Here is a 14483-nt window from a genome sequence, read left to right on the forward strand (position 1 = left end):
AAAAGAGCAGAAGTAAAATAAAATACGATGGCAGAAACATTATGTACAAAATAAATTACAAATAACGCGGAAAAACACACATAATAGTACAATTGGTTAGAGGGCTGTAAAACGGCAGCCATCTTCTCTTAGTGTGTGTTTGAGTGTGTGTATTGTGTGTGTATGTTTGTGTGTGTGTGGAGAGAGAGCGAGTAAAAGAGAGAGAGAGACCCAGCAGGAAAGGAATGCAGTTATGGCTTTAAAGTGGCTGTGAAAACGACTGTGTTCTTTGACCTCTAGGCTCTCCTCCTCTCCTGGTAGCTGTCAGTGGCCTGAGTCCCAATATCTCTCTGTGTGCGTGCATGTGTGTGTGTGTGTGTGTGTGTGTGTGTGTGTGTGTTCAGTATACACCAGCTACCAGGACGAGGTCAAGAGGACTATTTTAAAGTATGAGCTGTGACCCATCTAACCTCATCCGCACCACCATCCCTCCTCTTTTCCTTCTCCCTAGCTCCCCTCCTCCCATTCTTCCCCTGGCCCCTCTATATATGACCTGCTGGTTGAATAAAATACTATGGCTCAACAGGCACCTGTTATTCAGTCACACAGTGGTTAAAACGTGGCTAACCCTTTATATCTGTGTAGTTTCAACTATAACTTTTGTGGTAACAATACTTTCTTATGCTTATAGAAATAATAACTGTTAAATATTTAAAGTGAAACAGAATTGTAGCTAATAATTATGTAGACGAATCACTATGCCCATAGTTCACTCTTAAGAATCACTTGCTAACATTTAATATCATGTTTTATACATCTTAACGGAGCTATTGTGTTCTATACTCTCTGTAAAATACATATCTAGTATTTGCCATAAGATGTTTTCATAACCTCTGGATCCAGTCCGGACTTTGTTGTGCCAGTTGTACTGTAGGAGTAGCCTTGGGTGATTTTCCTCGTCTCCACTACGGGGCGTCTGGGCGCTGCATCGATACCACACTGCAACAAGTTGGATATCCATCCGCTGCCGAGGGTCATGTCATCATGAAAAAACGTTGTATGAAGAATGTATTCTTGCAGTGTCTTTAAAATCATAAGATGGCTATAGACGCAGGGCTACAAATGTGTGTAAAAAAAAAACAGAATGTGTGTTGAGTTCGATTCTATTCTGAGTTCATGAGAATGTGCGCGCGCGCTCACACACACACACACACACACACACACACACCACCATGTCGGTCCAGATCGTAACTCGAACCTTGGTCTCTGTCCGTTTGCTCCATAATGAAATAGCCTGCGCAGTGCGTTAATCAGTGTGATCTGACAGGCTATTTCTCGGTCCCTGTCCTGAGCTCCTTCTCCCAGTGCAAACGATACTTTCAGCTACCTCATAGTAATTGAATTAGTTCGGTTGGGAGGGGAGGGCTTTTGCTTTGTTAGTGTGACGCCCATTCAGAATTCAAACCAATGGGACTATCCTCCGTTCGGCTGTAACCGAACCCACTTTCTGGCTGCACCGGGATGCCTTTGCTCTCACCGTCCCTTTCGTCTCGTCCGGTTGAATCTAAACATCATTGGAAAGAAGCACATGAATAAACGCGTGTTTTATTTTTTCTCTCCAATGCTTATATATGAAGAGGATGCAGTGGAATGCTGCCATTTGGGTTCGGGGTAAACAAGCGTATCTACTGTCACCCAGCAGTAGCGCATGAGAGAGGCTCGAGGACGAGGACGAGGACGGACTCCTCCCCACCCCCTTGACACTTCCAAGACAGCGCTGAGAAAGGATAGCAGCCTTTTTCGGCCAGTCTGCGAACGGAGCAGAGACAGCTTTACGAGTAAAGGACTTCACTACAACCGGGGGTTGCATATATGGCTTTCCAAAGTTCCATCTCTGAAAACGTGGACATTGACAGACGCGAGCTATAGGGCGAGATTGGACACATATTGCTCTTTTTCTTTACTCAAACTTGACACGGATCCAGCTCAGCGCATGACCGTACAGAGACTGCTGTAGTCTATTAGAGGGGTTTTCTAACATCTGTTTTATAAATATTTTATTGATATCCCTATATGTATATTTGTGTGAACATATTTTGTCTGGCCAAGTAGTAATTTTTACGCATACTGGAGCTGTCAAACTGACGATCCATGAACATATCATACAACTGAACCAGACACTGAACCTGAACGAGAAGCACTACCCACAGTGACACTCGCATTTGATAACTTCACCTGCTACTGTCGTCAAATTAAGTTTGATTCCAGGGGACCAGAGAGGCGTCATCTCTGTTGCAGGTAGCGCTATCAAAGCCCCTCGCACCTTGGCGTAGGAGACAGCGATTTTCTGTTGTTGAATTGTCTTGCCTATTTCTGCCATTCATAAACTGCGACAGAGGACAGAAAAGGCACACAAATGTAAACAAGATAGAGCATCTCTCCTGCTGAAGTGTACCCAAAACGGACTGATCCCGCAGTCACCCGCATCGAAGAGGAATACGTGCCGAACTTTGCTGTAGTGATGCTGCAAGTGGAGATGGTGCTATTCGTCTTTCTGGTGCTATGGATGTGTGTATTCAGCCAGGAGCCCAGCTCCAAGGTGGTGGCCGACCGCTATGCCGTCTTCTGGAACCGAACCAACCCCAGGTAGGTGCCACTCAGAGCGGCCAGTGTGGCCGAAGCGAGTCGGGGCGGCCCTTGTGGACCAATACGTTTCGGTGGATCAAATATATAGACAGATGGCATGGTGCCTTTTATTTAAGGTATAGATTACTGCCTATTGAACACTTCACTCGGATGGGTTATATTTCCCAGAAATGTGGGTAGGCTATTGGTGCAACAGAACACAACCTGTGCACACTTGGTTGGATTTAGGCTAGCCTATTTGGGATACAGGCTACACTGAATTGAATACAATCAACAGTAATCAAACTCGTGAAGTTATCAAATCTGTTGAATATAATAAGCCTACGATGTGTTACCCGAAAAGCGCACTGTTGGAGAGTAATTTCGCGCGTGTTCCTGTGCCCGCATTCCGTGTTACTGAATCTATCCCCCGCATGAGAGTGGGCGCTAGTGCGGGTTTTCTGGATAGGCCCCGGGTTAAATCATGGAACGTTATTTGATTAAAGTAAGCCTACTGTTGGAGCATGTAGGATAGCGCGTGGATCATTGCGTTGTTTGGACGGAGTACGCGCGTATTTGTAGCTTATATCTCTCATCTTTGAAGGAGCGATATTCCACTCCAGTTAGCAAATGCTGGTCAAACATCGCACCATGATTAACCCATATTTCTTATTTCTAAGAACAACAAGCGGGGTGAAAAGGGAACCACTCAAGTCTGTAGGCCTACAATTTATGTTTTGGCGCTAGTTGCAGCCGATCCGCACATTTGCGGATCCCTCTTACAATTTAGAAGATTATCAGAAATCAATAGGCTTTGCCTACTCAATCAGGAACAAACAGCTTCGCCAGGCTGATATAGGTTGCAATTAATTTAATATTTAAATTATTGTATTTTCTTTTGATTATGATATGAGCTGTTCACCAAGGATTTATCCAATCCACTTGTTGTTGTTATTCGGAAAACATGTTTTAATCCGATGAAAAAAGTAAAGCCCCTCTGGATTGTTTTCCAAAATCTTTTCACCTACTTTGAGTTATTATATAATTATGCGATTATTTGGGTTTATAGGTTTAAATGGTTAAGTCATACATATTTAATTAATAGCATATGTAAATACTGTAATTCAATTGGAGGTTGACTGAAAAGTCAAAAATAAGTTCTGAAAGCATTCACTTTTGCTGCACTAAAGTATTCTACCTCTTGCGAGTTTCGGTAGGCATTGTCATACAGTCTAAAATCACAAACATTAAAATAAGTTGATAATCAAAATAGGAAATGTAGAATGTATCCACCAATGTATTAGCCCAAGGCCAGCTAGTTCGTAATGAACAAACAAATGTCCAAACCACATTTTGCCCAAAATAAACCCAGTTAATGGATTTCTTAGATATCAAATGATTTAACAAACTTTATTTTCTTGAATATTGAGTAAAGATGTTGGACATCCAAGTCTGCATGTAACCGTTAGGATACATTATAATCTGAAACTTTTCCACAAGTTATGGGTGATATCACCAAGAATTGGCCAAATAATTATTTTATTTTAGTGTAGAAAAAATATTTGTATTGAATAATTTAAAACAGCATTGAAATTGATCACGAGAGAAAAGAGACTGCATTTGTGTAAGTTTTACAAACATAGTTATCTATAGGATTAAGAAGATGTATGTCCAAGATGTGTATTAATCATATTCATGAAAATATCTATTTGTATTGAGTGGTACAATAAAGCACCAATGTAGTAGTATTACAGTGAGAATAAGGTCAGCATAGGTTGACCTTTAGATTTCCTTGACCCATAGCATAGAAAGTCTAGCTTTTGCCTTTTTCCACAGAGGGCCATACATTTCCTGGAAAACTTAACAGCAGCCAATCACACTTTACATAGTCAGAAATGTGTTTACTGATCATATTTTGCTTATTTTATGTGTTATTTTAACTGGAAATGTGTATTTATGTCTTTCCAAATGACTATTAAGTCTAGTCTAAATATTTCCAATGCAGTTTTAGCTGTTCACTATTTGTTGTTTGAAGCCCCTAAGCTAATTCTCCAAATACATACAAAGTCATGAATTGTAGCTACACAGACGTTCTTGTATAACTACTTATGTTCAGTTCAAAGTAAAAAAAATAAAAATAAAGTTTAATCGCTGAGATCAATTAGTGGTGATGGGACAAGTGTAGAGTTGAACATTGGGGCCTAGTAGAGCTGGGGTTGGGGCTGTTCTATCTGTAGACTAGAGATCCCCAGTGCTGATACACTCCACCATGACTGTTGTGGTCTAGCTCTGCACTCCAGCTTAAGCCAGCTGTTTATTTGTGTGCCTCTTTGTTCAATACAAGTAACGCAAATTTGGGCTCAATCTGATGTCTTACGCTGATAGACACAGTTTCATTAGGGTGCACATTTTTCACAAAGACTTTGACTGGCGGCTCTGTGGACCACTTGATTTACTCCAGATGGGCTGACAGTTTACTTAGTTCCAGTGGAAGAAAAAAGAAACTAAACTTACTGTAAATATCTGGTTGAGAGTTGAAATTGACGAGAGAGAAAAAGAAACTGCCAGGAGAAGTAAACTAGGCTTCAATACACGCTGAACTTGTGTGTCCTTGTAAAATATGAGAAATAGATTGCTTCCCTAGCCCTTGTCTTGTTTTTGAAGTCCTGACTAGCCCGAGGACAGGAAACAGGTTTTGTGAAAGGGTTTAATAACGTTAGTCATTTTCTTCTACTTACACTAATCAAGTTTGTTTGACTCTCAACCCTGTAGGGCAGAGTCAGAAAACGGGAGAGAGAGGAGAGGAGAGCAGCAAAGACGCTCTTACAGATGACTTAGTAAATAAATATGTATTCTCTCTGTATGTGGTGTATGGAGTATATTCTCTGTCTGAAATATTACTCCCCAAAAGGGATTGTGGAGAAATCATACAGCCCTTAGTTATCTGCTAGCGTAGGTGTTTATTCTCATGACTGAGTGTACAGTTCAGTGGTGTATGGTAGCAGACTGTAGGCTTTTGTAGCTCTTTTGGCTCAAAGCGAAGTGAGCGTTTAGATGCTTCACACCTTCAGCAGGAGACCGGGAACCTGCTAACTGCTTAATTACTCTGGTGAATCTCTCTCTCTCTCTCTCTCTCTCCAACTCTCTCTCTCTCTCTCTCTCTCTCTCTCTCTCTCTCTCTCTCTCTCTCTCTCTCTCTCTCTCTCTCTTTCAGTACCTTGAGTATTTGGTGTAATGAAGGGAAGTTTGTTCTCTCTCAGGAGGTCCCTGCTGTCCTGCTGGTGAGAGCTCTCCCCTCTTTCTCCCTCTTGCTTCTCCTCTTCCTCCTCCCCCTCTCCCCTGTAGCTGTGGACCTCTCTCTCTTTCTTTCTCTCTCGCTCTCTCTCTCTCTCTTTCTTGCTCTCTCTCGCTCCCACACTGGGCCCAGAAAATGAATGAATACAATTAGATATTTCACGAGTCCCTCCATGGACCCAACTAGGAGTGCTAGTTGGAGAGATGCACACAGTCTCGCAGAGGTCACACACGAACACACACACACGAACACACACACTCAGAGACTCACAGCCACACAGAGGTCACACAGCAATACAGCACAAAGCTAGCTGGAGTCTGCTGGAGAACTTTGAGGTGTGTGTGTATGTGATATTTACCAAACAGTAAATCCCGAATGCACTGAACTGAAATTGTATTATTGACCCCAACCTCGATCGGCTGGTCTCCCTTACTGCTCTTAGGCCGCTCTGTGCATGTGTCATTGCTATGTGAATAATGGGTTGGGAGGTCACAGAGGGCTTGTTCCCTCTCCTTCAGACCCTCATAAACGTCTGATAATTATATCTCTCCCGGTTGGACTTCTCATTACCTGTCACTGAGCCACGGGATGTGACAAACTGTCTGTCACTCTGCATGTGTGTTTGTCTGTGTGTGTGCACGTGTGCTGACTGCACTAACACAGGCACGGTACATGTTCAGACTGTAGAGGGAACGCCAGTCACCACACACCCTGGTCTCTACCGTAGCCATAACTATGGAGAGATAGGAGACTAATCCGTGCAAGGGGTTCAAAACTCAATAAGGCCTGATTTATTTACATTACAGAAATATTTTGATTAAAATTCCATGTCTTATTTAATAAGAGATATATATTTACATTAAATGTAATAGTGGATTTGAGTTTAAATGAATTTGACCCCAATGCTCTACACACATTCTCTCCTCTGCCCTGTCGCTTCTCTTTTTCTATACCCTCTGACTTATTTTCCGTCAGTTTAAAAATAAATCTCTCTCTCTCTGACTTAAGGCTGATTTAGTTCTTGTTAATGGCCTCTTGCTCTGTCATTCTTTTAAGAGAAAGAGAAAGAGAGATGGGAAAGAGGGCGTTAGAGGGAGACAGTGAGGAAGGGAGAGCGCGTTAGAGATACAACGTACAAGGTGTGATAAATTATGAAATCAAACCATTTTCTAAAAGATTACGAAAAAACATGAACTGAGAAGAGGATGCTTTGTGATATGAATGTGAATGACTTTTATGAGGGCTTAATAGCATTCACTGCTTTTTGATAATAATAATAATTTCCATTTCAAGAGAGCCTTTTGAGAAAACTGAATGCAGTGTTTGAACAAGTAACCTCTGTGTATTTTTGGCTTAACTTATTATGCCGTCATAACAACAGTTTAATTTCCTACCTCTGAAGTGTATCCATTGTGGGTTGTTATAATGAAAGAGAGGAGGGACCACAGTAGGGGTGGGGTTTTTGGTAGAGAACGCAACACAACACATCTCACTAAAATGTGTGTGGGATGTTCAGCTGTTCGTCAGGGAGCACTGGTCCTGCCTCTCGGCTCTGACCCCGTTAGAGATGCAGAGCGGCGGGCAGAACACTCAGCTTCACTGGGGTCTGTGGATGTCTGTCACTCCTTGGAGATTATATGAACTTGCATGTCATTGTAAGGGAAACATGCATTTTTGGCAACAAAAAAAATAAGCTTTTTGAGAATTAGTTTTGCTGATTGGATTTATTTTAATGAATTTCGAGTTGGTGTTTTGCGATTTTGGCATTCTTACATTAAGTTAATTCTGATCGATTTTTGTCCAAGTTAAACAGTGATGTTGATAAATAACATGAACATGAATTTCGTACATCTAAGAAAGAAGAAAATATTTCCCCAAACTATTATTTAAAAAAAATCCAACCTTGGAGGCTTGGGTTTTTTGCTCAGCACTGGTAGGCTCTACATGGCACATACTGTACTGTGGCCTTAACTCATTTCAATGACTCACTGTGGACCTGTTCCTCATTTCAATGCCCAGTTTTGTGCTTTGTTTTGAGCTTAATCACTCCAAGGTCAAGTGGAGTGCTGAAACTCCACTATCGGCCGGCCCACTAACCCTCAGCTTTCACAGGAACGCTTTACTTAGAAACAATAAAGTATTAACCAACTTACGCAACACACACGTGTCCGACCGTATACTGTACTTTTATAAAATTCTGTCACGACATTGATAAAAATAACTTATTCCCTGTCCGGTTTTCCTGTGCTTCTCCTCTATTTTGTTTGTTTTTATCAAGCTTGTTTTATCAAGCCCTAATGCTTTCTATATCCACCTGGTCTGAGTTTAGTTTCTGTGTGTCAGGGTTCTCCGAGGTATGGGAGACAGGGGAGAGTTTTATGGTCTGTTTATGGGTTTACTCTTTAAGAACTGATGTGGGACCAGTTCTCCCTTTCCCAGTTCAATAACCTTTACCTATAGACCTAAACCACAGAAATGACTCTGGATCAGTTCCTAGGGGTAGATAGTAGATGCAGTGTACCATAAACACGTTGTCTTTTGTTCTTGCTTCTCTAGAGCTCTGAATCAGAATTTTAGAATGATGTATATTCTATGCATTCTATTTCTATCGGCTTCATGCCTTTGTGTCTGAAACTATTGAGGCCCTCGCCCCCCCCCGTCCCCCCCGTCCCCGTCCCTGCCCTACCCTTGGCCCGCCCTCAACCCTCCAACCCTCCAACCCCCTTGCAGAATAAGGCCCCCACCCTCCTTTGCAGAGTAAGCCCCCCACCCTCCTTGCCGCTCCCTCTGCCCACCACCACCAACCCTCTGCCCTTTTATTAGGAGGTCTGGAAGCAGCTGGTAGTGGCATGGAGTGCTCTGCCTTCCCAGACCAGATGTGGGCGCTATTGTGCAGGTCTCTTACCTTCCAACCCCCACCTCCTACCCCTCCCCCACAACTCCAAACCCCAAACTGTCAATCATTTATCAGACACTCTTGTCCTCCACCCCTCCAATCCTTCCCATCCTTGTCCACACTGCTCATCTTCTTCTGTTTAGTGTAGGGTGACTGTATGGGTCTATGCAAAGGTTTAGATTTGGCTGTGGACGGGTTGAATGGAACTTGCAGTAACTCAACATTGCCACCCATGGCACCAATTCTTTATGCCCTGTGCCGATATAGAGAGAGGAGTCCAAAAACATAACTTGCATTTTATGTTCCGTGTCTGTTTTTGGACTTATTCAATTTATGGGGAAGTCAGGCATATAGCTACATGCACATATATATATATATATATATATATATATATATATATATATATATATATATATGTAAAAAAAAATATTAATTGAAGCCAAGAAAAAAAAAATGTATTTTGTTTATTTTATTTTTGGAGCTTTTGATCAAGTGTAGTAAAATTATTTATTTATTTATTTATTTTATATCAACCAGCTCATTTAGTCTTGCTTGATTTGTTTTCTGTGTTCCACTGTTAAACTAATTTACGCTCCAAGTTCAATCGCATTTTGACACAATAACAAATTTGCATGAATAGACCAGAAGGGCTTGATTGAATGATTGATTTTCTTTTTGTCATCACCATTTACTGTGCAACTGGAAAATGTGATGCTACCGAGACCAACTGATTGAAAACCTTGATTTTACCAGACCCATTTTCCACAGATAATTCCTTTCATAGTACACTGACTCTGGACATTCACAGACGTTTTCCTTATTTAACTTGGGGGCTGGCTGGCTTGGCGGTGCGGGGGAGTGAGTGGATGTTGTTCTAGCTGGGGAGCAGTGTGGAGAATAGATCCCAGAGGACGACACATCTCCAGCTCTAGAATAAAGAACTAATTGACAGTTGTAGCCCGTCATAAATGACTCATGAGGTAATTTCTCAGAAGTGACAGAGAGAGGGAGAGAAATTGTCGAATGGTTGGGCTGTGTGGTCCGTTTTCCTAGAGAAAAGAATGTAGCTGACCGGTACACTCTTGCTCCGATGCAATAGATTCATGAAAAGTCACCAACGTTAGAACAGAAAGCTGCCTTGGTCATGATTTCACTTCTCCCCAGTCTGACACTGTCACAGTCTGCTGGGTTTATTCCCTAACGTCCCTTTCCATGAGTACAGCCCATGCATTACTGAGTGCTGCTTCTAGATGGGCAGAATATGAAATTCAGGAAGGAAATGTTAGCACACCTTATTGTACCATGACTCCAGGTGCTTGGATAAAAATGCTGGATACGTCGTTGCTCCATAACGTTAAATCAAATCAAATCAAATTGTATTTGTCACATGCGCCGAATACAACAGGTGTAGACTTTACAGTGAAATGCTTACTTAAAAGCCCTTAACCAACAATGCAGTTTTAAGAAAAATAAGTGTTACAATTTTTTTTAAAGAGCAGCAGTAAAATAACAGTAGCGAGTCTATGACTAGGGTGGCTGGAGTCTTTTACAATTTTTAGGGCCTTCCTCTTACACCGCCTGGTATAGAGGTCCTGGATGGCAGGAAGCTTGGCCCAAGTGATGTACTGGGCCGTACGCACCACCCTCTGTAGTGCCTTGTGGTCGGAGGCCGAGCAGTTGCCATACCAGGCAGTGATGCAACCAGTCAGGATGCTCTCGATGGTGCAGCTGTAGAAATGTTTGAGGATCTGAGGACCCATTCCAAATCTTTTCAGTCTCCTGAGGGGGAATAGGCTTTGTTGTGCCCTCTTCACGACTGTCTTGGTGTGTTTGGACCATGATAGTTTGCTGGTGATGTGGACACCAAGGAACTTGAAGCTCTCAACCTGCGCCACTACAGCCCCGTCGATGAGAATGGGAGTGTGCTCGGTCCTCTTCTTTTTCCTGTAGTCCACAATCATCTCCTTTGTCTTGATTACGTTGAGGGAGAGGTTGTTATCCTGGCACCACACGGCCAGGTCTCTGACCTCCTCCCTATAGGCTGTCTCATCGTTGTCAGTGATCAGGCCTACCACTGTTGTGTCATTGGCAAACTTAATGATGGTGTTGGAGTCGTGCCTGGCCATGCAGTCATGGGTGAACAGGGAGTACAGGAGGGGACTGAGCACGCACCCCTGAGGGGCCCCCGTGTTGATGATCAGCGTGGCAGATATGTTGTTACCTACCCTTACCACCTGGGGGCGGCCCGTCAGGATGTCCAGGATCCAGTTGCAGAGGGAGGTGTTTAGTCCCAGGGTCCTTAGCTTAGTGATGAGCTTTGAGGGCACTATGGTGTTGAATGCTGAGCTGTAGTCAATGAATAGCATTCTCATGTAGGTGTTCCTTTTGTCCAGGTGGGAAAGGGCAGTGTGGAGTGCAATAGAGATTGCATCATCTGTGGCTCTGTTGGGACGGTATGCAAATTGGAGTGGGTCTAGGGTTTCTGGGATAACGGTGTTGATGTGAGCCATGACCAGCCTTTAAGGTAACATATTGTGTTGATCATACTGTACCTTCATCAGAGGGACATAGTATATCCACCTCCTCATCTGTGTACAGCCAGTCAGAGCCACTGAAAGCCCAGCATGTCTCAGCATGTGGGTTTTGGAAGCACAGCAGTTGGTCTGTTTGTCTGCGTCAGTCTAGCGTAGATAATGCTAGTGTTAGCATATCGTCATTCAACACCTTTATAGTATTTCCCCTAGTGTTGTCACAATACCAACATTTTACAAACGATACGATACCAGGCCAAGTACCACGATACCGAGTAGTATCGCAATACCATGGTGGAAAAAAATCAGTGGCCTAGCATCCTGTGCGCTCTGTCCCCTGGAAGCTTGTTCACACTTCTACTCAATACAACACATTGAATTTAACTTCCCACTGTTCAGTGTATAATAGAATACTACGCAGAATGGCTGATTTGCTCATATTTGCAAAGACCTACCTGTGATTTGGCTAGAGGAATGGGAGGTAGGAATATACATGCATAATTATCTGCATGTCATTGTGTCAGTAAGGGGAAAACACTGCATGAAACCTTCTTTACTCTTCAGTTAACACAGACACACACTCTCCCTCCTTTCCTCACACACTCTCTGTCTCCCTCACTTTCATAAACACACACACACCACTCTCTCTCTCCCCCAAACACACATACACACACTGCTCCCAACTTTTACAACGTTAGGCACCAAACAGAATTTAAGGAGCACCAGAAAGAAATAGATTTTTGATTTAGGCTGACATTAGGCCTATATGAATCCTACCTCATGAGTAGCAGAACCCTTTCCTTTCTTCCTGGGCCAATCAAATGTACCTAAACCTACTGTGAAGTTACCAGGTTGTTAGCTAGCTAGGTCACATGACTGAACAACGTTGTTTGTTATCAAACCAATAATTAGCGACCCAGCATTAGTTTGAAATGGCCCACGACATGTCTTGTGAAATTATTTAAAATGTCTGTGAATCCCAATAGAAAGAAAAAAATGTATCTCCGGTAATATGGGTCATATTCTTTCAACTGTTTAGGCTAGAGACAAGCTGTTGTCTTTGCTGTAAAGCTGCAAGCATGCCTGTCACGAAGCGGTGCTCCATTTTCTCTCTGGCACTCAGTCTGCATGACAGTGAACTTGCAAAGTCTACTCAGACTGTTCTGTGCTCTTGGTTAGAACAGGCGATTAAATGATACAATGTATCAACATTGCTGGCTTTGCGCGCTGCTCCAATGTAATACATTTACAAATCTAACAACCGAAGATTCATCATGGTCTGCATCCCCTCTAAATTATATTTATAAAAACTGATGCAGGAATAGATGCGCATGAAGAGCGGACGGAGAGATGCAGATGAGTAGGGTATGCTGCTGGCTGATTACAGCTGCCACGTGATATGTGAATGAAAGTGAAGTGGATAGGATTGAACCTGCGCATACAAGAGACTAGTGGCTTTTGCTTAAATTCAACTTAATTTATAAACAAAACTGACTTTATGAACATATTATACCAGGCGCCAGCAGGTTCTTTAGATTGGTAGGGCTAAAAAGGTTGGTAGTATCATATGAAAAGCTACTAAGATATTCTAAAATGTTGGTATCATAAGTATCATGATGTTTTGGTACCGTCATATTACCGTGGTACCGGTATACCGTGCAACACTAATTTCCCCACTCACTTCCATTTCCCTAAACACAAATACAAAGAAACAAGGCCTTTACCTCGCTCAGCCCCGCTGCTTGAAAGGGAGAGAGGAGCCACAAAACAGTTAGGCCGCTTCCAAACTAGCTTCAAATACAACCAGCACAGCCCTCTCTCACTCCAAACACACACACACACACACACACACACACGCCGGGTTCTGACAGGCTGAAAGGCGGTCATTGTTTCTGCTCTCGCTGTCCGCTCTCTCTCCACGGCCAGGGCTGGAAGTATGCATGCACTTAAAACGGAGGGAGAAAAGGAGGGAGGGATAGATGGAGCAGTTGGAGGAGTTGATGAGGGAGGGGCGGGGGCACAGCTGAAGTTGTAGCATGTTCACGGAGGAGAGAAATAAAGGGGAAGACAGAGTCTTAGAACCAAGGGCTACAGTGAGGCTGAGGAGAGTGGTGAGGAGGTGGCACCCTGTATACCCCTCACACCCTTCTGTCTGTACCCCTATCGTCACTCCTTTCACACCTCCCTTTCCCTCCTTCCCTGCCTTTCTACTCTAACCGCCTTCTTCTACCCTCCCTCCCTCCCTCCCTTCCTCCCTCCCTCCCTCCATAGAGCTAACTAGCTTCCCTCTCTACTTTCTCTCACATTGCTACCTTATTTCCCCTACAGAACTAGCTGGTTAACTCACTTCTTCACAGGGCTGGCTAGTAGCTAGCTCCCCCCTCCCTCCCTCCCTCCCTCCCAGTGATGGTGGGGTAGGATGGGTCTATGCAGAAAGGATTAACCCTTCTCCGGTTCAGGCCACATGCTTTAACTCCCTTTGTGTGTGTGTATGTGTGTGTATTCATGAGAGAGAGACTGTGGAGTGATTTCCACTTACAATACTGTTATCACTGGGATATATTATTAAAAGTAGTTATTTTAGACCCATCATTATTTTCTTCAACCATTGTTTGATCAGGTAGAGTAGACTCCTTTACTCCTCTGTATAGAGAGGACATCAAATCCTGTTCAAAAATGGATACTACCGGAGGGAATCTGATTGGCTTAGCTGTATCTCCCTCACCCTTCGGTTTGATATGGGTTTGATGTTCGAGTGTGTGAGTGTGTGTACTGTTATCCTTACCCAGCAGAAACCCCCTGTATACAGTACTGTTACAACAGACCACAGCACTATTTAATGACCTCATTTTCTACCATACAGGGGAAGCAATTGATCCACGGAATGTGTGTTAAATCCTATCCTCACCCTCTCCTCTCCTCAAGGCCCAGTTTTGGTTCCCTGGATAATCCAAAACATTATCCCAGATAACCAAATATGACACCCCAACGAACATACATGCACGCACACACGCATACACACACAGAACCCCCCCCCCCCCCCCCCCCCACACACACACACACACTCAAAAACGGCTTTGCTCTCTTTAAGAAGTAGAGTTCATCTATTTGGTGTAGCTCAAGTTGCAGTATTTATTCTCTATGTTTATTTTTTACT

At 43.2% G+C, this 14483-nt stretch overlaps 1 protein-coding gene across 2 annotated transcripts in view; it reads left to right on the forward strand.

The window, feature by feature from the left end:
* The first annotated feature begins 1486 nt into the window (after positions 1-1486).
* LOC311141586 (ephrin-A5-like) overlaps positions 1487-14483 on the forward strand; it is a 75206-nt gene continuing 62209 nt past the window's right edge. Inside the window, exon 1 of one of the 2 annotated variants that reach the window (XM_084176958.1) lies at positions 1487-2625. In XM_084176958.1, coding sequence (XP_084033084.1) covers positions 2501-2625 — 125 coding nt within the window. In that variant the 5' untranslated portion in view covers positions 1487-2500. The remainder of the gene's footprint in view (positions 2626-14483) is intronic. The other variant, XM_084176957.1, reaches the window with a different exon arrangement.

Source organism: Coregonus lavaretus, assembly GCF_964263955.1.
Source record: "Coregonus lavaretus genome assembly, chromosome: 14".
NCBI classification, from domain to species: domain Eukaryota; kingdom Metazoa; phylum Chordata; class Actinopteri; order Salmoniformes; family Salmonidae; genus Coregonus; species Coregonus lavaretus.